Source organism: Lonchura striata, chromosome 30 (genome assembly GCF_050655825.1).
Source record: "Lonchura striata isolate lonStrDom1 chromosome 30, ASM5065582v1, whole genome shotgun sequence".
In the NCBI taxonomy this organism is placed as follows: domain Eukaryota; kingdom Metazoa; phylum Chordata; class Aves; order Passeriformes; family Estrildidae; genus Lonchura; species Lonchura striata.
This window is the reverse complement of record NC_140732.1, coordinates 7,117,306-7,142,629: the sequence shown is the minus strand read 5'-3', so window position 1 is coordinate 7,142,629 and position 25,324 is coordinate 7,117,306. Positions and strand designations below refer to the sequence as shown.

Below are 25,324 nucleotides of genomic sequence, written 5' to 3'. Positions count from 1 at the left end.
GGGACACCCTGGGGACACCCCCCCGGTGTCACCTTCCTGCTGTGACACCGCGGGGACACCGTGGGGACATCCCCCAGTGTCCCCTTCCTGCTGTGACACCCTGGGGACATCCCTGGGACATCCCCTGGTGTCCCCTTCCTGCTGGGACACCCTGGGGACATCCCCCCGGTATCACCTTCCTGCTGTGACACCCTGGGGACACCCCTGGGACACCCCCCAGTGTCCCCTTCCTGCTGGGACACCCTGGGGACATCCCTGGGACATCCCGGGGACATCCCCTGGGACACCCCCCAGTGTCCCCTTCCTGCTGTGACACCCTGGGGACACCCCCCGGTGTCACCTTCCTGCTGGGACACCGCGGGGACATCCCTGGACACAGCCATCCCCGGTGTCCCCTCCCCGCTGGCAGTGTCCCCTCCCTGGTGGCAGTGTCACCTCCACGGTGGCAGTGTCACCTGCAGGGTGCCATCCCCGGTGTCCCCTCCACAACAGCAGTGTCACCTCCCCTGTGCCATCCCCGGTGTCCCCTCTGTGGTGGCAGTGTCACCTCCAGGGTGTCACCCCCGGTGGCAGTGTCACCTCCAGGTGCCATCCCCGGTGTCCCCTCCCCGCCGGCAGTGTCCCCAGCAGCGCTGTCACCGCGGTGCCACCCCTCGCCCTGTCCCCGCGGGTGACAATAAATGCCATCCCCACCCCGCGCGTGGCCTGTCCTTGTCCCCTCGCGGGGACACCGGGCGTCACTCACAGCCACCCCTGGGGACAATCCCGGTGGCATCGCGACGTCCCCAGGAGCAGTGACGGGCCAGCGCCGCTCGTGTCACTCGGGGCTTTATTGAGCGGGGGGCTCGTGTCACTGTCACCGCGGTGTCACTCGGGGGTCCTCGTGTCACCGTCGCCGCGGTGTCACCGGGTGTCACTCGGGGCTTTATTGAGCGGGGAGCTCGTGTCACCGTCACCACGGTGTCACTCGGGGGTCCTCGTGTCACCGTCGCTGCGGTGTCACCGGGTGTCACTCGGTGTCACCGGTGTCACTCGGGGCTTTATTGAGCAGGGGGGCTCGTGTCAGTGTCACCAGTGTCACTCGGGGGTCCTCGTGTCACCGTCACCATGGTGTCACCGGTGTCACTTGGGGCTTTATAGTGCGGGGGTCTTGTGTCACCATCACTGCGGTGTCACCTGTGTCACCAGGTGTCACCTGAGGACTTTATTGAGCGGGGGGCTCGTGTCACCGTCACCGCGGTGTCACTGGTGTCACTTGATGTCACTCTGTGTCACTGGTGTCACTTGGGGCTTTATTGTGCGGGGGTCCTTGTGTCACCGTCACTGCGGTGTCACCGGGTGTCACTTGATGTCACTCTGTCACTGGGTGTCACTCAGGAGCTTTACTGAGCGGGGGTCCTTGTGTCACCGTCACCGCGGTGTCACTCGGTGTCACCACAGTGTCCCCAGTGTCACTCGGGGTCACCAGGTGTCACTCGGGGGCTTAATTGTGCGGGGGTCCTCATGTCACCGTCACAGTGGTGTCACCAGGTGTCCTTGGTGTCACTCCGGTGTCACTCAGTGTCACCACGGTGTCCCCAGTGTCACTCAGTGTTCCTGGGTGTCACCGCGGTGTCCTCAGTGTCACTCAGGTGTCACCGTGGTGTTCTGGGTGTCACCCAGTGTCACCCAGTGTTGCTGGGTGTCACCCAGTGTCACTCGCTGTTCCTGCAGTGTCACTGGGTGTCACTGGGTGTCACCGGGTGTCACTTGCTGTCCCCGTCGCTGTCCCCATGGTGTCACCGGGTGTCCCTCGCTGTCACTCGCTGTCCCTGTCACCATCCCCGTGGTGCCACCGGGTGTCACTGGGTGTCACCGGGTGTCCCTTGCTGTCCCCGTCACTGTCCCCGTGGTGTCACCGGGTGTCACTCGCTGTCCCCGTCACCGTCCCCGTGGTGTCACCGGGTGTCCCTTGCTGTCCCCGTCACTGTCCCCATGGTGCCACCGGGTGTCACTCGCTGTCCCCGTCACTGTCCCCATGGTGTCACCGGGTGTCACTCGCTGTCCCCGTCACTGTCCCCATGGTGTCACCGGGTGTCACTCGCTGTCCCCGTCACCATCCCCGCGCCGTCTCAGCCGTTGCTGCCGCAGCCGCAGGCGCCGCTCACGCTCAAACTCCTTCATGCGCATCACGTAGCTGGGGACACACGGAACACGTGTGTCACCGTGTGTCACCACCATGGGACACCACGTCACCACTGTGTCCCTGTGTCACCGTGTAGCACCACCGTGTGTCACCGTGTGTCACCACCGTGTGACACTGTGGGACACCACTGTGTCCCTGTGCCACTCATTGTGTCACCGTGTGTCACCACGTCACCACTGTGTCCCTGTGTCACCGTGTGTCACCACCGTGTGACATCATGGGACACCACTGTGTCCCTGTGCCACTCATTGTGTCACCGTGTATCACCACCGTGTCCCTGTGTCACCGTGTGTCACCACAGTGCTCCTGTGCCACTCATTGTCACCACATCTCACCGTGTGTCACCACCGTGTCACCACGTGTCACTGTGTCACCCTGCCACGGTGTCGCTGTGTGTCACAATGTCACCGTGTCACCATGTCATTGTCACCGTGTGTCAACGTGTCATTGTCACCACAGCCACCAGGGTGTCACAGGCGGGTGGGGGTGGCACCGCGGTGGCCGTGGTGTCCCCGTCACCCCCCGGCACGTCCCCAGTGTCCCTGTGTCCCCCCCTGATGTCCCCACGATGTCCCCAGTGTCCCCAACACCCCAATATCCCCAATGCCCCCAATCTCCCCAGTGTCCCCAATGTCCCCAGTGTCCCCAGTGTCCCCAATCCCCCCAATGTCCCCAGTGTCCCCAATGTCCCCAATGTCCCCAGTGTCCCCAGTGTCCCCATCCCCCCCCAGTGTCCCCAATGTCCCCAGTGTCCCCAGTGTCCCCAGTGTCCCCATCCCCCCCCAGTGTCCCCAATCCCCCCAATCCCCCCAGTGTCCCCATGTCCCCGTGTCCTCACTCCTCGTGCTGGCAGCCGTCCCAGGCGTGGCGCAGCGCGTGGCACCGCCATGGCACGGGGAAGTTGTCGCGCTGGCAGCGCAGCAGCCGCAGCAGGTGGTGCCCACAGAAGTCGCGCTGCTCCAGCGGCACGCGGGCCTGTGCCAGCTGCGCCGCCGAGGCCACCATGGCTGTGACAGGGGACAAAAAGGGACAGAGGGGACACTCAGGGACACTAAGGGACAGAGGGGACACAGGCCTGCACCGGCTGTGCCGCCGAGGCCACCATGGCTGTGACAGGGGACAGAAAGGGACAGAGGGGACAGAGGGGACAGAGGTGACACGTGGGCCTGCGCCGGCTGCGCCGCCGAGGCCACCATGGCTGTGACAGGGGACAAAAAGGGACAGAGGGGACACTCAGGGACAGAGGGGACACCCAGGGACACTCAGGGACACTCGGGGACAGAGGGGACACGGGCCTGCACCAGCTGCGCCGCCGAGGCCACCATGGCTGTCACCAAAAGGGACAAAAAGGGACAGAGGGGACAATCAGGGACACTCAGGGACAGAGGGGACAAAGGGACAGTGAAGGACAGAGGGGACACTTGAGAGAAGGGACAGAGAGGACACAGACATTTGGGGACACTCAGGGACACGCGGCCCTGCACCAGCTGCGCCGCCGAGGCCACCATGGCTGTCACCAAAAGGGACAAAAAGGGACAGAGGGGACAGTCAGGGACACTCAGGGACAGAGGGGACACAGGCCTGCGCCAGCTGCGCCGCCGAGGCCACCATGGCTGTGACAGGGGACAAAAAGGGACAGAGGGGACACCCAGGGACACCCAGAGACACTCAGGGACAGAGGGGACACAGGCCTGCGCCAGCTGCGCCGCCGAGGCCACCATGGCTGTCACCAAAAGGGACAAAAAGGGACAGAGGGGACAGTCAGGATCAAAAAGGGACACTCAGGGACAGAGGAGACACTCAAGGACACTTGGGGACTCCCAGGGACACTCGGGGACAGAGGGGACACTTGGGGACCCCCAGGGACACTCGGGGACACTCGGGGACACTTGGGGACACTCAAGGACACTTGGGGACACTCGGGGTGGCAAGTGCAGGGCCAGCGACACACGGGTGGCACCTGGGGACACGCGGCGGGGGAGGGGACACGGGGAGGGGACACGGGGGTGGCACCGGCGGGGGGGGGAGGGGCGCTGCGGGAGGTCACCGGGGTCACGCGAGGGCGGGGACGCCCCAAAGGCACCGCGCCACCATCCCCGTGTCCCCTCCGGTGTCCCCTCCCCGTGTCCCCGTGTCCCTCCCGTGTCCCCTCCAGGTGTCCCCGTGTCCCCTTCCATGTCCCCGTGTCCCTCCCGTGTCCCCGTGTCCCTCCCGTGTCCCCGTGTCCCCTCCCGTGTCCCTCCCGGTGTCCCGGTGTCCCTCCCGTGTCCCCTCCCGTGTCCTCGTGTCCCCTCCCGTGTCCCCTCCAGGTGTCCCCGTGTCCCTCCCGTGTCCCCGTGTCCCCTCCCGTGTCCCGGTGTCCCCGTGTCCCCGTGTCCCCTCCGGTGTCCCGGTGTCCCCCGCGCTGTCCCGGTGTCCCGGTGTCCCCCGCGCTGTCCCGGTGTCCCGTGTCCCCTCCCGTGTCCCCGTGTCCCCTCGCGGTGTCCCCGGCGCTGTCCCCGCACTGACCGCGCGGCCGGCGGCGCGGCAGGCCGAGCCGGGCGGGGAAGGACGGCATGCGCAGCGGGTCGGGCTCGGCCTCGGCGTCCCACAGGTAACGGCGGCTCAGGTGAGCGCCCATGGCGGCGGCGGGACGGGGGCGCCGGAAGCGGAAGTGGCGGAGCGCCGGAAGCGGAAGTGGCTGAGGAGCTGCGGAGGGTGGGGGGGGCTGTCACAGCGCCCCCTGGCGGAGGGGAGGAGCAGAAAGGAGCGCCACGAAAACGCAAAAAATGGAAAAAAAAGAAAATAAAAATAAAAGCAGCCAAAAACTCCTCAAACAAACAAAGACAAACAAAATACCAAATTTAAAAAATTAAATTAAAAAAAAAAAACACAAAAAAACCCGCCATCAAAAAACCCTAAAAAAGTCCCCAAAAACAACAAACATCTCAAGCAACCAAAACTCATCCAAAAATACCCCAGAAAACCCTAAAAAAAGCCCCAAAAACAACAAAGAAACATCAGAATCAATAAAAACTCATCCAAAAATACCCCAAAAAACCCTAAAAAAAGCCCCAAAAACAACAAAGAAACATCAGAATCAACAAAAACTCATCCAAAAATACCCCAGAAAACCCTAAAAAAAGCCCCAAAAACAACAAAGAAAGATCAGAATCAACAAAAACTCATCCAAAAATACCCCAAAAAACCCTAAAAAAAGCCCCGAAAACAACAAAGAAACATCTCAAGCAACCAAAACTCATCCAAAAATACCCCAGAAAACCCTAAAAAAAGCCCCGAAAACAACAATAAAAACCACCCCAAGCCAATCAACCAAAATACACCCAAAAATATCCCAAAAAACCCCCAAAAAAGCCTAAAAAAGCCCCAAAAATAACAATAAAAACCACCTCAATCAACCAAAACTCATCCAAAATTACCCCAAAAAACTCCCCAAAAACCCTAAAAAAAGCCCCAAAAATAATAAAAACCACCTCAAACAATCAACCAAAACTCATCCAAAATTACCCAAAAAACCCGAAAAATATCCCAAAAAAAGCCCCAAAAACAACAACAAAAAAAACCACCCCAAACCAATCAACCAAAACATATTCAAAAATACCCCAAAAAAGCCTAAAAAAGCCCCAAAACCCAACCAACCAACCAAAAACATCAAAAAAACCCTAAAAAACCCCAAAACAAAATAGCCCCCCAAAAAACCCAAATAAAACCCAAAAAACCCCAAAAAAGCACAAAAATCCCACAAAAAAACCTAAACAACGAAATAAAACCCAAAAAACAAACAAAAAGAAAACTAAAAAAGAACAAAAAACCACCAAAACCCCCTAAAAAAACAAATAAAAACCAGAAAAAAACAAAAAAGAGAATCTGTAAAAAAGGACAAAAAACCCACCAAAAAAACCTCACAAAAACCAAATAAAAAAACCTAAAAAAGAAGAAAAAACCCTTAAAAAAACCCCCAAAAAACCAAATCAAACCCAAAAAACACCCATAAAAAGAACAAAAAAACCCTAAAAACCCCAATAAAACCCCAAAAATCCCCAAAAAAAAACCAAAAAAAGAACAAAAAACACACAAAACCCCAAAAAAAACCCCGAAAAACAAACAACCATAAAAAGAACAAAAAGCCCACCAAGAAAAACCAAAAAAACCCAAACAAAACCCAAAAAAAACCCGAAGGCCAGCCCGATGTCCCCAAGGCCACCCCAAAATGTCCCCAAGGCGAAGAAGAGCCGAGGCCACGGGAGGGACAAAGACGTTTATGGTGACACCGATGTCCCCAAGGCCACCATGGGACAGTGAGGGACACGGGGCTGGGATGTCCCCAAGGCCACCATGGGACGTGAGGGACACGGGGCTGGGATGTCCCCAAGGCCACCATGGGACAGTGAGGGACACGGGGCTGGGATGTCCCCAAGGCCACCATGGGACAGTGAGGGACACGGGGCTGGGATGTCCCCAAGTTCAGTGAGGGACACGGATCTGTGATGTCCCCAAGGCCACCCTGGGGACAGTGAGGGACACGGGGCTGGGATGTCCCCAAGGCCACCCTGGGGACAGTGAGGGACACGGGGCTGGGATGTCCCCAAGGCCACCCTGGGGACAGTGAGGGACACGGGGCTGGGATGTCCCCAAGGCCACCCTGTCACATGTGGCGACACCGGACGTGGCCCTGAGGGAGGTGACAATGTCCTCTGGTGGCCTCGTCACACACGGTGACACCGAGCAGGGACAGGGAGGACATCCCACGAGGGATGGTGAGTGACACACGGCCAGGCTGTCCCCATCCCTGTCCCTGTCCCCATGTCCCCATGTCCCTGTCCCCATGTCCCCATCCCTGTCCCTGTCCCTGTCCCCGTGTCCCTATCCCTGTCCCATGTCCCTGTCCCTGTCCCCATGTCCCCGTGTCCCTGTCCCATGTCCCTGTCCCCATGTCCCCATCCCTGTCCCTGTCCCGTGTCCCTGTCCCATGTCCCTGTCCCATGTCCCCGTGTGACACGGCCAAGCTGTCCCTGTCCCTGTCCAGGCTGTCCCCAACCCCTGTCCCCATGTCCCCACGTCTCATCACCCCTCCAGGCTCTTGTCCCCATGTCCCCACCCTTTTCCAGCCTGTCCCCACCCCGTGTCCCCATGTCCCCACGTCTCATCACCCCTCCAGGCTCTTGTCCCCATGTCCCCACCCTTTTCCAGCCTGTCCCCATGTCCCCGTGTCCCTCCAGCCTGTCCCCACCCTTTTCCAGGCTGTCCCCAGCCTGTGACCCCATGTCCCCACCAGTTTCCAGGCTTCGTCTCAATGCCCCTCCAGGCTCTTGTCCCTGTGTCCCCGTGTCCCCACCCCGTGTCCCCATGTCCCCCCGCGCCTCATCGCCCCTCCAGGCTCTTGTCCCCGTGTCCCCACCCTCTTCCAGTCTGTCCCCACCCCGTGTCCCCATGTCCCCACGTCTCATCATTCCTCCAGGCTCTTGTCCCCGTGTCCCCATGTCCCCACGCCCTGTCCCCGTGTCCCCACCCTTTTCCAGCCCGTCCCCACCCCGTGTCCCCTTCTCCCAGCGCCTCATCGCCCCTCCAGGCTCTTGTCCCCGTGTCCCCATGTCCCCACCCCATGTCCCCCCGCGCCTCATCGCCCCTCCAGGCTCTTGTCGCGGGCGATGACGGCCTCGTCGAACTTGATCATGAGGGTGGTGCCCTTGTGCCAGTGGGCGCTGACGCGGGCGGGGAAGCCGGCGGCGCCCAGCACGGCCTCCAGCAGGCCGGCGGCGAAGGCGGCGCAGTTCAGGGAGCTGTTCTCGCGCGGCACCGACACGAAGGTGTTCACCAGCGGCTCCCGCTCGATCACGTAGAACGTGCGCTCGTCGTCGTTGGCCTGCTCCAGCTTGTCGGCCTCGCGCCCGAACAGCGCCCGCCACAGCGGCCCCTTGACGAACAGCAGCACCCCCAGCACCTTGGTCTCGCGCCTCCCGGGCCTCTCGCGGGCCACCAGAGCGTCCAGGGCCCGCAGCCCCACGTGCTGGCCCAGCTGGGCCAGCCGGGCCTGCAGCTCGGCCACCGAGGCCACGCGGCGCTGGCAGTACTGCACCAGCTCCGAGAAGAGCAGCGCGAAGGCGGCCAGGGAGAGCTCGGAGCGCGGCCGGCCCAGCGCCCGCTCCAGCACCGGCGACTTGCCGCGGGTGAAACGGGAGTCCATGGCGGCCTGGGGGGACATGGGGGGACACGGGGGTCAGGGGGACACAGGGGACATGGATTGGACACGGGGGATTTTGGGGATTTTGGGGATTTTGGGCAGGGAGAGCTCGGAGCGCGGCCGGCCCAGCGCCCGCTCCAGCACCGGCGACTTGCCGCGGGTGAAACGGGAGTCCATGGTGGCCTGGGGGGGACAGGAGGGGACACGGGGGTCAGGGGGACACAGGGGACACGGGGGGACATTGGGGGACATCAAGGATTTTGGGCCGGCCCAGCGCCCGCTCCAGCACCGGCGACTTGCCGCGGGTGAAACGGGAGTCCATGGCGGCCTGGGGGGACATGGGGGGAGGTTTGAGGGGGATTGAAGGAGCTGAGGGGGTTTTGGGAGGGTCTGAGGGGGTTTTGAGAGGGTCTGAGGGGGTTTGAGAGAGTTTAGAGAGGGTTTTGGGAGGGTCTGAGGGGGTTTAGGGAGGGTCTGAGGGGTTTGAGAGAGTTTAGAGAGGGTTTTGGGAGGATCTGAGGGGGTTTAGGAAGGGTCTGAGGATGTTTAAGGAGGGTCTGGGGGAATCTGGGGGGGTTTTGGGAGGGTCTGAGGGGGTTTTGGGAGGGTCCGAGAGGGATTTGAGGGGGTTTTGAGAGGGTCTCAAGGGTTTAAGGCATGTCTGCAGGGATCTGAGGGAATTTTGGGGAGGCGTGTGGGGGTTTAGGAAGGGTCTCAGGGGGTTTAAGGAGGGTTTTGGGGGGTCTGGGGGAGTTCTGGTGAGGCCTGAGGGGTTTAGGAAAGGTCTGAGACAGCTTAAGGAGGGTCTGGGGGTTTAGGCAGGGTCTGGGGGGGATTTGGGGAGGGTCTGAGGGGGTTTTGCGAGGGTCTGAGGGGGTTTGGGGAAGGTCTGGGGGGGTCCCTGAGGTGTCCCGGGTATTTGGGGGGGGTCTCTGAGGGGTCCCGGGTATTTGGGGGGGGTCTCTGAGGGGTCCCGGGTATTTGGGGGGGGGTCTCTGAGGGGTCCCGGGTATTTGGGGGGGTCTCTGAGGGGTCCCGGGTATTTGGGGGGGGTCTCTGAGGGGTCCCGGTATTTGTGGGGATCTCTGAGGGGTCCCGGGTATTTGGGGGGGGTCTCTGAGTGGTCCCGGGTATTGGGGGGGTCCCGGGGGGTCTCTGAGGGGTCCCGGGTATTTGGGGGGGTCTCTGAGGGGTCCCGGGTATTTGGGGGGGGTCTCTGAGGGGTCCCGGGTATTTGGGGGGGGTCTCTGAGGGGTCCCGGGTATTTGGGGGGGTCTCTGAGGGGTCCCGGGTATTTGGGGGGGGTCTCTGAGGGGTCCCGGGTATTTGGGGGGGGTCTCTGAGGGGTCCCGGGTATTTGGGGGGGTCTCTGAGGGGTCCCGGGTATTTGGGGGGGGTCTCTGAGGGGTCCCGGGTATTTGGGGGGGTCTCTGAGGGGTCCCGGGTATTTGGGGGGGGTCTCTGAGGGGTCCCGGGGGGTCTCTGAGGGGTCCCGGTATTTGGGGGGGGTCTCTGAGGGGTCCCGGGTATTTGGGGGGGTCTCTGAGGGGTCCCGGTATTTGGGGGGGGTCTCTGAGGGGTCCCGGGTATTTGGGGGGGTCTCTGAGGAGTCCCGGGGGGTCTCTGAGGGGTCCCGGGTATTTGGGGGGGTCTCTGAGGGGTCCCGGGGGGTCTCTGAGGGGTCCCGGTATTTGGGGGGGTCTCTGAGGGGTCCCGGGTATTTGGGGGGGTCTCTGAGGAGTCCCGGGGGGTCTCTGAGGGGTCCCGGGTATTTGGGGGGGTCTCTGAGGGGTCCCGGGGGGTCTCTGAGGGGTCCCGGTATTTGGGGGGGGTCTCTGAGGGGTCCCGGGGGGTCTCTGAGGGGTCCCGGGTATTTGGGGGGGTCTCTGAGGAGTCCCGGGGGGTCTCTGAGGGGTCCCGGGTATTTGGGGGGGTCTCTGAGGGGTCCCGGGTATTTGGGGGGGTCTCTGAGGAGTCCCGGGGGGTCTCTGAGGGGTCCCGGGTATTTGGGGGGGTCTCTGAGGGGTCCCGGGGGGTCTCTGAGGGGTCCCGGTATTTGGGGGGGGTCTCTGAGGGGTCCCGGGTATTTGGGGGGGTCCCGGGGGGTCCCTGAGGGGTCCCGGGTATTTGGGGGGGTCCCGGGGGGTCTCTGAGGGGTCCCGGCCCCTCCGCAGCGCTGGGGCCGCGCGGGCCCGCGGCAGCGCCCTGAGGAGCAGCGGGAGGCGGCGGGACGGGCCCGGGAGCACAGAGGGAGGGACGGGAGACCCCAAGAGACCCCAAAACCCCCCCGGGATCCCCCCCGGGACCCCCCGGGACCCCCGGGACCGACCTGGCAGCCACCGGCCCGCTCTGCCGTAAAGCGCCGCCGGACGCCGCAAAGCGCCGCGAGGCGGCCGCAAAGCGCGGGGGGGGGGGCGGGGCCTGGGTGGCTGGGGGCGGGGCTGGGGTAGGGCCACGCCCCTTCCATGGCAGGCCACGCCCATCTCGTCTAGGCCACGCCCCCCGCGAGCTTCTAGATGGGGATACGCCCCCGGGACACGGGGGGGACATTGGGGGGGACACGGGGGGATATTTGGGGACATTGGGGACACTGGGACATTGGGGACACTGGGGACATTGGGGACACTGGGGACATTGGGGACATTGGGGACACTGGGGACACTGGGGACACTGGGGACACTGGGGACTTTGGGGACAGTGGGGACACTGGGGACATTGGGGACATTGGGGGATTGGGGACACTGGGGACACTGGGGACACTGGAGACAGTGGGGACACTGGGGACATTGGGGGACATTGGGGACACTGGGACATTGGGGACATTGGGGACACTGGGGACATTGGGGACATTGGGGACACTGGGGACATTGGGGACACTGGGGACACTGGGGACAGGGACAGGGTGGGACATTGGGGACACTGGGGACATTGGGGACATTGGGGACATGGGGACACTGGGGACATGGGGACACTGGGGACAGTGAGGGGACATCGGGGACACTGGGGACATTGGGGACATTGGGGGATTGGGGACACTGGGGACATTGGGGACATAGGGGACACTGGGGACATTGGGGACATTGGGGACATTGGGGACACTGGGGACACTGGGGACATTGGGGACACTGGGGACATTGGGGACATTGGGGACATTGGGGACATTGGGGGACACTGGGGACATCGGGGACATTGGGGACACTGGGGACATTGGGGGACATTGGGGACATTTGGGGACATTTGGGGACACGGGGGGACATTTGGGGACATCTGGTGGCACCAGGGCCCCCCGCCCCTCCCCCCCCCGGGGCCAGCTGGGCTGGGGGAGGGGCGCGCGCCAGCGGTGACGTCACGGTCGTCGCTGACGTCACTGCCGTGCCACCCCCCCCCCTTCCCAGGGGGACACCCGGGACAAGGGGGGGGGACAGAGGGACAGAGCCACCCGTGATGTCCCCCAGTGTCCCCCCAGTGTCCCCAATGTCCCTCAGTGTCCCCCAGTGTCCCCCCAGTGTCCCCAATGTCCCCAATGTCCCTCAGTGTCCCCCAGTGTCCCCCAGTGCCACCCCAGTGTCCCCCAATGTCCCACCATTGTCCCCAACTGCCCAGTGTCCCCAGTGTCCCCAGTGTCCCCTCAGTGTCCCTCAGTGTCCCCCAGTGCCACCCCAGTGTCCCCAGTGCCACCCCAGTACCACCGAGTGTCCCTCCAATGTCCCCAACTGTCCCCCCAGTGCCACCCCAATGTCCCCCAGTGTCCCCTCAGTGTCACCCAGTGCCACCCAGTGCCACCCCAATGTCCCCCAGTGTCCCCTCAGTGTCACCCAGTGCCACCCCAGTGTCCCCCAGTGTCCCTCCAATGTCCCCAGAGTCCCCCAGTGTCACCCAATGCCACCGCAGTGCCACCCCAATGTCCCCCAGTGTCCCCCCAGTGTCACCCAGTGTCACCCAATGCCACCGCAGTGCCACCCCAATGTCCCCCAGTGTCCCCCCAGTGTCACCCAGTGTCACCCAATGCCACCGCAGTGCCACCCCAATGTCCCTCAGTGTCCCCCAGTGTCACCCAGTGCCACCCCAGTGTCCCCAGTGTCCCCTCAGTGTCCCCTCAGTGTCACCCAGTGCCACCCCAGTGTCCCCAGTGTCCCCTCAGTGTCCCAAGTGTCCCCTCAGTGTCCCCCAGTGCCACCCCAGTGTCCCCAGTGCCACCCCAGTACCACCCAGTGTCCCTCCAATGTCCCCAACTGTCCCCCCAGTGCCACCCCAGTGTCCCCCAGTGTCCCCTCAGTGCCACCCCAGTGCCACCCCAGTGTCCCCAATGTCCCCCAGTGTCCCCCAGTGTCACCCAGTGCCACCCCAATGTCCCCCAGTGCCACCCCAGTGCCACCCCAATGTCCCCCAGTGTCCCCCCAGTGTCCCCTCAGTGTCACCCAGTGCCACCCCAAAGTCCCCCAGTGTCACCCAGTGTCACCCAGTGCCACCCCAGTGTCCTTCTCAATTTCCCCCCGATGTCCCCAATGTCCCCGCGGGGCGGGGGGGGGTTGATGGGTGTAATTAATTAAGAGCCATGGTGGATGGGTGCAATTAATTAACGGCCGCGGTGGATGGGTGTAATTAATTAAGAGCTACCGTTGATGGGTGCAATTCGTTAATGGGCACCGCTGACGCGTGTAATTCATTAAGCGCCATTTCGTTAATTGCGCGCGGCTGCCAGGGGGGATTGGGGACACGGGGGGGGGACACGGGGGGGACACGGGGGGACACGGGGGGACACGGGGGGACACTGGGGACACGGGGGGACACTGGGGACACGGGGGGACACGGGTGGGGACATTGGGGACACGGGGGGGGGACACGGCGATCCCACAGCACCCACGGGAACCTCGTGGAGACCCTACAGCACCCACGGGAACCCCACAGCACCCACGGGAACCCCACAGCACCCACAGCACCCACGGGAACCTCATAGCACCCACGGGGACCCCACAGCACCCACGGGAACCCCATAGCACCCACAGCACCCACGGGAACCTCATAGCACCCATGGTGACCCCACAGCACCCACGGGAACCCCATAGCACCCACAGCACCCACGGGAACCTCATAGCACCCATGGTGACCCCACAGCACCCACGGGAACCCCATAGCACCCACGGGGTCCCTATAGCACCCACAGCACCCACGGGAACCTCATAGCACCCACGGGGACCCCACAGCACCCACGGGGTCCCTATAGCACCCACAGCACCCACGGGAACCTCATAGCACCCACGGGAACCCCATAGCACCCACGGGGTCCCTATAGCACCCACAGCACCCACGGGAACCTCATAGCACCCACGGGGACCCCACAGCACCCACGGGAACCCCATAGCACCCACGGCGACCCCACAGCACCCATGGTGACCCTACAGCACCCACGGGAACCTCGTGGAGACCCTACAGAACCCACAGCACCCACGGAACCCCACAGCACCCACCGTGTCCCTATAGCACCCACAGCACCCACGGGAACCTCATAGCACCTACGGAGACCCCACAGCACCCACAGGAACCCTACAGCACCCACGAGAACACCACAGCACCCACGGGAACCCTACAGCACCCACAGCAACCATGGTGACCCCACAGCACCCATGGGAACCCCATGGAGACCCCAAGCACCCACGGGGACCCCACAGCACCCACGGAACCTCACAGCACCCACGGAACCCCACAGCACCCATGGTGATCCCACAGCACCCACGGGAACCTTGTGGAGACCCCACAGCACCCACGGGAACCCCATAGCACCCATGGTGACCCCACAGCACCCACGGGAACCTCACAGAACCCACAGCACCCACGGAACCCCACAGCACCCACGGGAACCGTACAGCACCCACAGCACCCATGGAGACCTCACAGCACCCACGGGAAGCTCACAGCCCCTGTGGAGACCCCACAGCACCCACGGGGTCCCTACAGCACCCACAGCACCCACGGGAACCTCATAGCACCCATGGTGACCCCACAGCACCCACGGGAACCCCATAGCACCCATGGTGACCCCACAGCACCCACGGGGTCCCTATAGCACCCACAGCACCCACGGGGACCCCACAGCACCCACGGAACCCCACAGCACCCCCCCCAGCACTCAGCACCCACGGGAACCTCACAGAACCCACAGCACCCACGGAACCCCACAGCATCCATGGTGACCCCACAGCACCCACGGGAGCCCCACAGCACCCACGGGGACCCCACAGCACCCATGGTGACCCCACAGCACCCACGGGAACCTCATAGCACCCACGGGGACCCCACAGCACCCACGGGAACCCCATAGCACCCACGGGGACCCCACAGCACCCACGGGAACCCCACAGCACCCACGGGGACCCCACAGCACCCACGGGGTCCCCATGGTGACCCCACAGCACCCACGGGAACCTCACAGAACCCACAGCACCCACGGAACCCCACAGCACCCACGGGAACCCCATAGCACCCACGGGGACCCCACAGCACCCATGGTGACCCCACAGCACCCACGGGAACCCCACAGCACCCACAGCCCCCATGGTGACCCCACAGCACCCATGGTGACCCCACAGCACCCACGGGAACCCCACAGCATCCACAGCCCCTATGGAGACCCCACAGCACCCACGGGGACCCTAGAGCACCCACAGCACCCGCCGAACCCCACAGCACCCACGGGAACACCACGGGCACCCCACAGCACCCACAGCCCCCATGGTGACCCCACAGCACCCACGGGGACCCCACAGCACCCACGGGAGCCTCATGGACACCACACAGCACCCACGGAACCCCCCCCCTCCCCGGCCGCTGTTGCACACACGCAGCACCCATGGGTGCCCTCCCCGCGCTCCCATCGTCCCTCGTGTCCCCACCCGTGTCCCCTCCCCAAAATCCCCCGGCCCCGTGTCCCCCCCGTGTCACCGAATGTCCATTTCGTGTCCCCCCGTGTCCCCGTGTCCATCCCCACTGTCCCCACCCGTGTCCCCCCGTGTCACCGAATGTCCATTTCGTGTCCCCCCTGTCCCCGTGTCCATCCCCACTGTCCCCACCCGTGTCCCCCCGTGTCCCCCCGTGTCACCGAATGTCCATTTCGTGTCCCCCCGTGTCCCCGTGTCCATCCCCACTGTCCCCACCCGTGTCCCCTCGTGTCCCTCACGTGTCCCTCCCGTGTCCCCCCCGCCCACCCGTGTCCCCCCCGTGTCCATGTCCCCTCCCGTGTCCCCCACCGTGTCTCTCCCGTGTCCCCCCCGTGTCCCCCCGCCCACCCGTGTCCCACCCCGTGTCCCCTCCCCAAAACCCCCCCGTGTCCCCGTGTCCATGTCCCCTCCCGTGTCCCCCCCCGTGTCTCCCCGTGTCCCCCCCCGTGTCCCCCTGTGTCCCCCCCGCCCACCCGTGTCCTCCCCCGCTGTCCCCTCCCCAAAACCCCCCCGTGTCCCCCCCGTGTCCATGTCCCCCCCCGTGTCCCTCCGTGTCTCTCCCGTGTCCCCCCCCGTGTCCCCGTGTCCCCCCCCGTCCACCCGTGTCCCCCTCCGTGTCCCCCTGTGTCCCCCCACCCACCCGTGTCCCCCCCGTGTCCCCCGTGTCCCCCCCGTGTCACCGTGTCCCTCCGTGCCCCCCCGCCCACCCGTGTCCATCCCCGTGTCCCCTCCCCGTGTCCCCCTCCAACATCCCCCGTGACCCCTCCTCCAAACTCCCGTCCCCGTGTCCCCCGTGTCCCCTCCCGTGTCCCCCGTGTCCCCCGTGTCCCCTCCCGTGTCCCCCGTGTCCCCCGTGTCCCCCCCGTGTCCCCGTGTCCTCCCCCGCTGTCCCCTCCCCAAACCCCCCCGTGTCCCCGTGTCCCCCCGTGTCCATGTCCCCCCCCGTGTCTCTCCCGTGCCCCCCCGTGTCCCCGTGTCCCCCCGCCCACCCGTGTCCTCCCCCGCTGTCCCCTCCCCAAACCCCCCCGTGTCCCCGTGTCCCCCCGTGTCCGTGTCCCCGCCGGGATAAGAAGCCCCGCGTGGCCGCTGCCCCCACCCGCCATGGCGGCCCCGGGGGGCACCGAGCCCGAGCGCGCCGCGGTGAGGGGGGACACGGGTGGGGCGCGGGGGCACCCACGGGTGGGGCACGGGGACCACGGGGGGACCCCGGGGTGGGGTTTGGGGGGTCTGGGGGACCCACGGGTGGGGCACGGGGAACACAGGGGGAGCCCCGGGTGGGGTTTGGGGGGTCTGGGGGACCCACGGGTGGGGTTTGCGGGGTCTGGGGGACCCACGGGTGGGGTTTGGGGGGTCCGGGGGGCACAGGGGGACCCACGGGTGGGGTTTGGGGGGGCACAGGGGGGCACAGGGGGACCCACGGGTGGGGTTTGGGAGTTCGGGGGGGACCCCTGGGTGGGGTTTGGGGGTTCCGGGGGGACCCACGGGTGGGGTTTGGGGGGTCTGGGGGACCCACGGGTGGGGTTTGGGTGATCCGGGGGGACCCCTGGGTGGGGTTTGGGGGGTCCGGGGGGACCCCGGGTGGGGATTTGGGAGTTCGGGGGCACCCCTGGGTGGGGTTTGGGGTCTGGGGTACCCGTGGGGGCGTTTTGGGGGTCCGGAGGGGGGGAACAGGGGGACCCACGGGTGGGGTTTGGGGGGCACAGGGTGACTCACGGGTGGGGTTTAGGGGGGCTGGGGGACCCACGGGTGGGGTTTGGGGGGTCCGGGGATACAGGGGGACCCACGGGTGGGATTTGGGGGGTCCGGGGGGACCCCGGGTGGGGATTTGGGAGTTCGGGGGGGACCCCTGGGTGGGGATTTGGGGTCTGGGGTACCCGTGGGGGCGTTTTGGGGGTCCGGGGGGGGGCACAGGGGGACCCCTGGGTGGGGTTTGGGGGGCACAGGGGGACCCACGGGTGGAGTCTAGGGGATCCGGGGGGCACAGGGGGGTCCGAGGGCACCCCCGGGTGGGGTTTGGGAGTTCGGGGGCACCCCTGGGTGGGGTTTGGGGTTTGAAGTACCCGTGGGGGCGTTTTGGGGGTTCGGGGGGGGGCACAGGGGGGACCCCGGGTGGGGTTTGGGGGGTCTGGGGGTACCCCTGGGGGGGTTTGGGGGGCTCGGGGGGACCCACGGGGGCTTTTTGGGGTATCCCGGGGGGGTTTTGGGGGTCCTGGAGAGGTTTTGGGGTACCCTGGAGAGGTTTTGGTGTCGGGGGGGTTTTGGGGGTTCGGGGGTATCCCGGGGGGCTTTTGGAGTATCTCGGGGGATTTTGGGGGTGCAGGGGTATCCCGGGGGGATTTTTGGGGTATCCCCGCGGGGTTTTCGGGGTGCACGGGGGGTCCTTGGTGGGGGGGTCCCCCGAACAGGAGGGGTTCCCCGTTTTTGGGGGGGATTCTCAGTTTTGGAGTTCCCTGTTTTGGGGTTCCCCGTTTTGGGGTTCCCCGTTTTTGGGGGGTTCTCAGTTTCGGGGGTTTCTCAGTTTCGGGGGTTTCTCTGTTTCGGGGTTCCCCGTTTTTGGGGTCCCTGACCCCGTGTCCCGCAGGGGTGGTCCCCAGAGGGGGGGTCCCCCGAACAGGAGGGGTTCCCCGTTTTTGGGGTTCCCCGTTTTGGGGGGTTCTCAGTTTTGGGGTCCCCGTTTTTGGGGTCCCTGTTTTTGGGGGTCCCTGACCCCGTGTCCCGCAGGGGGGGTCCCCTGAAGGGGGGTCCCCAGAGGGGGGGTCCCCCGAACAGGAAGGGTTCCCCGTTTTGGGGTTCCCCGTTTTTGGGGTGTCCCTGACCCTGTGTCCCGCAGGGGCGGTCCCTCGAACAGGAGGGGTTCTCAGTTTTGGGGTTCCCCGTTTTTGGGGGGGTTCCCCGTTTTGGGGTTCCCCGTTTTTGGAGTTCCCCGTTTTGGGGGGTTTCTCAGTTTCGGGGGTTTCTCAGTTTCGGGGTTCCCCGTTTTTGGGGTCCCTGTTTTTGGGGGGTCCCTGACCCCGTGTCCCGCAGGGGGGGTCCCCAGAGGGGGGGTCCCCACAGGGGGGGTCCCCCGAACAGGGGGGGTCCCCCGAACAGGAGGGGTTCTTCTCGCTGCTGAGCTCCGTGCAGGGCACGCGCATGGACGAGCAGCGCTGCAGCCTCGGCGGGGGCGGCGGTGAGCGGCACCGGGACCCCGGGACACCGGGACACCGGGACACCGGGACACCGGGACAGCGGGAAACCGGGGGACAGCGGGACACCGGGACACCGGGACAGCGGGGGGACACCGGGACACCGGGACACCGGGGGGACACCGAGGGGACACCGGGACAGCGGGGGGACACCGGGGGACACCGGGACCCCGGGACAGCGGGGGGACACCGGGACACCGGGACCCCGGGACACCGGGGGGACACCGGGGGACAGCGGGACACCGGGACAGCGGGGGGACACCGGGACACCGGGGGGACAGCGGGACAGGGGGACAGGGGGACAGCGGGACACCGGGACACCAGGACACCGGGGGGACACCGAGGGGACACCGGGACAGCGGGGGGACACGGGGGGACACCGGGACAGCGGGACAGCGGGACAGCGGGACACCGGGGGGACACCGGGACACCGGGGGGACAGCGGGACACCGGGGGGACACCGGGGGGACAGCGGGACACGGGGGGACAGCGGGACACCGGGGGGACACGGGGGGACAGCGGGACACCGGGACAGCGGGGGGACACCGGGGGGACACGGGGGAGACAGCGGGACACCGGGAGACAGGGGGACAGCGGGGGGGACACCGGGGGGACACCGGGACACTGGGACACCGGGACACCGGGACAGCGGGGGGACACCGGGACACGGGGGGACATGGGGACACCGGGGGGACACCGGGGGACATGAGTGGGACACCGGGACAGCGGGGACACACCGGGGCACGGGGGGGACAGCCGGACACCGGGGGGCGGCACGGGTGAGGGACACGGGGGGGACACGAGGCACGGGTGGCACGGGTGGCACGGGTGGCACGGGTGACACGAGTCTGGGGACACGAGGGGGGCGGGGCAGGGGCTGGGTGGGTGCTGGGGACGCCCCCGGTGACCCTCGGTGCTCCCGGTACCCCCGGCGCCCATGGGTGCCCCCGGCACCCTGGTGCCCCCCGGCACCCCAATGCCCCTGTCACCTCCGTCAGCCCCGGTGCCCCCGGCGCCCATGGGTGCCCCCAGTGCCCCGGTATCCCCTGTCACCCCCGGTTACCCCGGAGCCCATGGGTGCCCCTGTCACCCCCGATGCCCCTGTCACCCCTGGCACCCCCGGTGCCCCCAGCGCCCGTCACCCCCGGTACCCCCGGTGCCCATGGGTGCTCCCAGTGCCCCTGTCACCCCGGTGCCCCCGTCACCCCCGTCACCCCCGGTGCCCCCGGGTGCCCCGTCACCCCCGGTGCCCCCGGTGCCCATGGGTGCCCCGTCACCCCCGGTGCCCCCGGTGACGGCGGTGCCCGCAGGCGCGGGGGGCACGGTGCCACCCCCCGAGCTGGCCTCGCTGCTGGACATGGTGGCCAGCTCGCAGGGCCGCAGGATGGACGAGCAGCGGCTGCCGGTGCCCCGCCTGCCCGGCTTCGGCTCGGGGGGCACGCAGGTGGGCACCGGGCACCGGGGGGTACCGGGGGTACTGGGGGGTACCGGGCACCGGGGGGGTACCGGGCACCGGGGGCACCGGGGTATCGGGGGGGTACTGGGCACCGGGGGCACCGGGGGTACCGGGGGGTACAGGAAAACTGGGGGGCTTCGGCTCGGGGGGCACGCAGGTGGGCACGGGGGGCACCGGGGGCACCGGGGGTACTGGGGGGTACCGGGCACCGGGGGCACCGGGGGTACCGGGGCGTACCGGGGGGTACCGGGGGTACCAGAGGGGCTTCAGCTCGGGGGAAACGCAGGTGGGCACCGGGCACCGGGGGTACAGGGACACCGGGGGGGTACCGGGCACCGGGGGCACCGGGGGTACTGGGGGGTACCGGGGGATACAGGGGGCACCAGGGGGCTTCGGCTCAGGGGCGCGCAGGTGGGCACCGGGCACCGGGGGTACCGGGGGTACCAGGGGGGTACTGGGCACCGGGGGTACCGGGGTACCGGGGGGGTACCGGGCACCGGGGGTACCGGGGGGCTTCAGCTCGGGGGGCACGCAGGTGGGCACGGGGCACCAGGGTACTGGGGGGGCTTCGGCTTCGGGATTGGGCAGGTGGGCACCGGGGGTACCGGGCGGTACAAGGGGTACCCAGGGGGCTTTGGCTCGGGGGCACGCAGGTGGGCACCGGGAAGGTACCGGGGGTTACTGGGGGGCACCGGGCGGGTACCGGGGGGGTTTTGGGTCGGGGGGCACCGGGCACTGGGGGGCACCGGGAGGGCACTGGGGGCGTTTTGACTTGGGGGTTGTGCAGGTGGGCAACGGGAGGGCACGGGGCTGGGCACGGGGATGGGCACCGGGTGCTCTGTGAGACACCCAGGAATTTGGGGAGGGGGCTCAGGGGGGCACCCAGGGTGGGCACCGGGGGCACCCCCAGGGCTGGGGGCACCCCGCGAGTGCCCCTCCCCGCTCTGCCCGCAGGACTGAAAGCCCCGGGACCACCCTGGACCCCCTGGCACACCCCCAGGACTCCTGGCACTCCCCAGGACCCCTGGCACCCCCCGGGACCCCCTGGCACCCCCAAATACATCCCAGACCCCCTGGCACACTCCCGGGACCCCCAAATACCCCCCGGACCCCCTGGCACCCCCCGGGACCCCCTGGCACCCCCAAATACCCCCCGGACCCCCTGGCACCCTCCCGGACCCCCCTGGCACCCCGTGCCCACCCCTCGCCCGCTGTGTCCCCAATAAACCCCGAGCAATGGGCCTGGCACAGCGCGGGGACACGGGGGGGCACCAGGGGGGACCTTGGGGACACGGAGGTGGCACTGAGGGTGGCACCGGGCAGGGGAGGTGGCACCGGCACCTCTGGGGGTGGCACCAAGGGTGGCACTGGGCAGGGGAGGTGGCACTGACACCTCTGGGGTGGCACTGAGGGTGGCACCAGGCAGGAGGTGGCACCGGGGGTGGCACCAACACCTCTGGGGGTGGCATTAGGGGGCACCTCTGGGGACCCTGGGGACACGGGGGTGGCACTGGGCAGGGGGTGACACTGGGGATGGCACCAGGGTGACACTGACACCTCTGGGGGTGGCACCTCTGGGGACCCTGGGGACACGGGGGTGGCACTGGGTGACACTGGGGATGGCACCAGGGTGACACTGACACCTCTGGGGGTGGCACTGAGGGTGGCACCGGGCAGGGGGGGTGGCACCGACACCTCTGGGGGTGGCATTAGGGGGCATTGGGGACATGGGGGTGGCACTGAGGGTGGCACTGGGCAGGGGAGGTGACACCGACACCTCCGGGGGTGGCACTGAGGGTGGCACCGAGAGACGCTGGCAGCACTCAGGTGACATTAAGGGACACTGGACGCCCGTGGGGGTGGCACCAGGGGACACCGAGGGACACAAGGGTGGCACTGAGGGGTGGCAGTGCCACCCTGGGGACACCCCGGGAACACTTTGGGGACACCTTGGGGACACCCCGTGGGCGGTGCCAGCGCTGTTTATTGGGGTGGGGACAGCCGGGAGTGCCACGTGTCCCCTGGCACGTCACACACGTGTCACACACGTGTCACCGACGGTCACAGCGGTGACACCAGGACTGTCACTGTCACCAAAGTCACAGCGGTGACACCGGTGCTGTCACCGTCACCAACAATCACAGCGGTGACACTGGGGCTGCACTGTCACCAACAATCACAGCGGTGACACCGGGGCTGTCACTGTCACCAACAATCACAGCGGTGACACCAGGGCTGTCCCTGTCACCAAAGTCACAGCAGTGACACCAGGGCTGTCACCGTCACCGAGGTCACAGCGGTGACACCAGGGCTGTCACTGCCACCAACAATCACAGCGGTGACACCGGGGCTGCACTGTCACCAACAATCACAGCAGAGACACCAGGGCTGCACTGTCACCAACAATCACAGCGGTGACACCGGGGCTGCACTGTCACCAACAATCACAGCGGTGACACCGGGGCTGTCCCTGTCCCCTCTGTCACCAGCGCGTGCCTGGCACCGGTGTCACCGTGTGCCCACGGTGACAGGGCAGTGCCAGGCGTGTCCCGTGTCACCGCCACGGCGCCGGTGTCACAGCAATGCCACGTCCCTGCTGTCACCGCCGTGTCCTTGCTGCCACCGCCATGTCCTCAGTGTCACCGCTGTGTCCTTGGTGTCACCGCCGTGTCCCTGTTGTCACCGCTGTGTCCTCGTTGTCACCATGTCCCCGCTGCCACCACCGTGTCCTTGTTGTCACTGCCATGTCCTCACTGTCACCACCGTGTCCTTGCTGTCACCGTGTCCCTGTTGCCACCGCCGTGTCCTCGCTGCCACCGTGTCCTCGCTGTCACTGCTGCATCCTGCAGGTGGCCGTGTGTCCTGCAGGTGGCCGTGTGTCCCCGCTGTCACCGTGTCCCCGTTGTCACCGCCGTGTCCCGCGGGTGGCCGTGTGTCCTGGAGGTGGCCATGTGTCCCGCGGGTGGCCGTGTGTCCCACGGGTAGCCGTGTGTCCTGGAGGTGGCCGTGTGTCCCGTGGGTGGCCGTGTGTCCCCTCTGTCCCCTCACGCCTGTGTCCCCCTCCTCTCCTGCAGCCGCTGCTTCAGCTCAGCCATGGCCTGGCGCTGAGGGGACAGGGACAGGGAGGGGACACTGAGGGGACGGGGACGGGGACAGTGAGGGGACAGGGACACTGAGGGGACAGGGACAGGGAGGGGACAGGGAGGGGACAGGGACACTGAGGGGACAGGGACAGGGAGGGGACAGGGAGGGGACAGGGACACTGAGGGGACAGGGACAGGGAGGGGACAGGGACAGGGACACTGAGGGGACAGGGACAGGGAGGGGACAGGGAGGGGACAGGGACAGGGAGGGGACAGGGACACTGAGGGGACAGGGACACTGAGGGGACAGGGACAGGAACAGGGAGGGGACAGGGACAGGGAGGGGACAGGGACAGTGAGGGGAAAGGGACAGTGAGGGGAAAGGGACAGGGAGGGGACAGGGACAGGGAGGGGACAGGGACAGGGAGGGGACAGGGAGGGGAAAGGGACAGTGTGGGACAGGGAGAGTGAGGGAACGGGGACAGGGAGGGGACACTGAGGGGACAGAGACACTGAGGGAACAGGGACAGTGAGGGACAGGGACAGGGACACTGAGTGGGACATTGGGGACACTGACAGGGACATTTGGGGACATTTGGGGACGCTGTGCTCTCACCCGTTCCGGCGTGTCCGGCGGGAAAATCTCCCTCTGCAAAGACAGCGGCTCAGGGGAGGGGACAGCGAGGACAGCGGGGACAGGTGTGCCCAGGTGTGTCCCCAGCTGTCCTCAGGTGTGTCCCCAGGTGTCCCCAGCTGTCCCCAGGTGACCCAGGTGTGTCCCAGCTGTCCCCAGGTGTGTCCCAGCTGTCCCCAGGTGACCCAGGTGTGTCCCAGTTGTACCCAGGTGTGTCCCCAGCTGTCCCCAGGTGTGTCCCAGCTGTCCCCAGGTGTGTCCCAGCTGTCCCCAGCTGTCCCCAGGTGTGTCCCAGTTGTACCCAGGTGTGTCCCAGGTGTCCCCAGGGGTCCGTGCCCACCTTCCTGTCGATCACGTGCCGCTGGAAGAGCTCGGCCTGGTTGGAGACCCAGAACACGGCGACGGGGAAGGACAGGTACACGCACATCTGGGGGAGCACAGCTGGGTCACCCGAGTGTCACCTGTGTCACCTGTGTCACCTGTTCCTATTCCCATATTCCTGTTCCCATTCCCATCCCCATCCCCATCCCCATTCCCATTTTCCCATTCCCATCCCCATTTTCCCATCCCCACCCCCATCCCCATTCCCATTTTCCCATCCCCATTCCCATTTTCCCATCCCCATTCCCATTCCCATTTTCCCATTCCCATCCCCATCCCCATTCCCATTTTCCCATCCCCATTCCCATTTTCCCATTCCCATTCCCATTTTCCCATCCCCACCCCCATTCCCATTCCCATTTTCCCATCCCCATCCCCATTCCCATTTTCCCATCCCCATTCCCATTCCCATTTTCCCATTCCCATTCCCATTTTCCCATTCCCATTCCCATTTTCCCATCCCCACCCCCATCCCCATTCCCATTTTCCCATCCCCATTCCCATTTTCCCATCCCCATCCCCATTCCCATCCCCATTTTCCCATCCCCATCCCCATTTTCCCATCCCCATCCCCATTTTCCCATTCCCATCCCCATTCCCATCCCCATCCCCATCCCCCATCCCCATTTTCCCATCCCCATTTTCCCATCCCCATCCCCATTTTCCCATTCCCATTTTCCCATCCCCATCCCCATTTTCCCATCCCCATCCCCATCCCCATCCCCATTTTCCCATCCCCATCCCCATTTTCCCATCCCCATCCCCATCCCCCATCCCCATTTTCCCATCCCCATCCCCATTTTCCCATCCCCATCCCCATCCCCATCCCCCATCCCCATTTTCCCATCCCCCATCCCCATTTTCCCATCCCCATTTTCCCATCCCCATCCCCATTTTCCCATTCCCCATCCCCATTTTCCCATCCCCATCCCCATTTTCCCATCCCCATCCCCATCCCCCATCCCCATTTTCCCATCCCCATCCCCATCCCCCATCCCCATTTTCCCATCCCCATCCCCATTTTCCCATTCCCATCCCCATTTTCCCATCCCCATTCCCGTTTCCCATCCCCATTTTCCCCTCCCCCCTCACCCTCAGGATCTCCAGCTTCACCCCCATGACTCCTCCAGGCCCCCCGCGCTTCCGGCTCCGCCAACCCCGCAACACCGCTGACACCCATTGGCCACACCTCCAGCACCGCCGCATTCTATTGGCTGACAGCGCCGCTGCGAGGGGCGGACCCAAAGCGAGTCGCACCAATCAGAAGGGAGGGCGGGAAGGAGT

General features: G+C 65.8%; 3 protein-coding genes across 9 annotated transcripts; all 3 read right to left on the bottom strand.

The window, feature by feature from the left end:
- Positions 1 to 812: 812 nt before the first annotated feature.
- On the bottom strand, positions 813 to 4,811 carry NDUFB7 (NADH:ubiquinone oxidoreductase subunit B7). Of its 4 annotated transcripts, none has more exons than XR_014950464.1 (4): positions 4,694 to 4,811; positions 3,024 to 3,192; positions 1,995 to 2,176; positions 813 to 1,950 (listed from the first exon to the last, which is right to left on the bottom strand). XR_014950464.1 is itself a non-coding variant. In XM_085563298.1 (3 exons), exons 1-3 carry the CDS (start codon positions 4,803 to 4,805, stop codon positions 2,077 to 2,079), a joined length of 381 nt encoding a protein of 126 aa, XP_085419424.1. In that variant the 5' UTR covers positions 4,806 to 4,811; the 3' UTR covers positions 813 to 2,076. The 4 variants fall into 4 exon arrangements, 2 of the variants coding, with proteins under 2 accessions (XP_085419424.1, XP_085419423.1); XR_014950465.1 differs by having other exon boundaries at positions 813 to 1,791; XM_085563298.1 differs by having other exon boundaries at positions 813 to 2,176.
- Positions 4,812 to 6,424: 1,613 nt separating this feature from the next.
- Positions 6,425 to 10,778, bottom strand: TRAPPC5 (trafficking protein particle complex subunit 5). 2 transcript variants are annotated; one of them, XM_085563296.1, is made up of 3 exons: positions 10,696 to 10,778; positions 7,818 to 8,375; positions 6,425 to 7,754 (listed from the first exon to the last, which is right to left on the bottom strand). In XM_085563296.1, the coding sequence occupies exons 2-3, from the start codon at positions 8,367 to 8,369 to the stop codon at positions 7,740 to 7,742; spliced, it is 567 nt and encodes a 188-aa protein (XP_085419422.1). In that variant the 5' UTR covers positions 8,370 to 8,375; positions 10,696 to 10,778; the 3' UTR covers positions 6,425 to 7,739. The 2 variants fall into 2 exon arrangements, with proteins under 2 accessions (XP_085419422.1, XP_085419421.1); XM_085563295.1 differs by having other exon boundaries at positions 6,425 to 8,375; positions 10,696 to 10,777.
- Positions 10,779 to 21,770: 10,992 nt separating this feature from the next.
- PET100 (PET100 cytochrome c oxidase chaperone) lies at positions 21,771 to 25,277 on the bottom strand. Of its 3 annotated transcripts, none has more exons than XM_085563167.1 (5): positions 25,133 to 25,277; positions 24,000 to 24,086; positions 23,642 to 23,674; positions 22,943 to 23,046; positions 21,771 to 22,885 (listed from the first exon to the last, which is right to left on the bottom strand). In XM_085563167.1, the coding sequence occupies exons 1-4, from the start codon at positions 25,244 to 25,246 to the stop codon at positions 22,987 to 22,989; spliced, it is 294 nt and encodes a 97-aa protein (XP_085419293.1). In that variant the 5' UTR covers positions 25,247 to 25,277; the 3' UTR covers positions 21,771 to 22,885; positions 22,943 to 22,986. The 3 variants fall into 3 exon arrangements, with proteins under 3 accessions (XP_085419293.1, XP_085419294.1, XP_085419292.1); XM_085563168.1 differs by having other exon boundaries at positions 21,771 to 22,880; positions 22,976 to 23,046; XM_085563166.1 differs by having other exon boundaries at positions 21,771 to 23,046.
- Between the last annotated feature and the right edge of the window lie 47 nt (positions 25,278 to 25,324).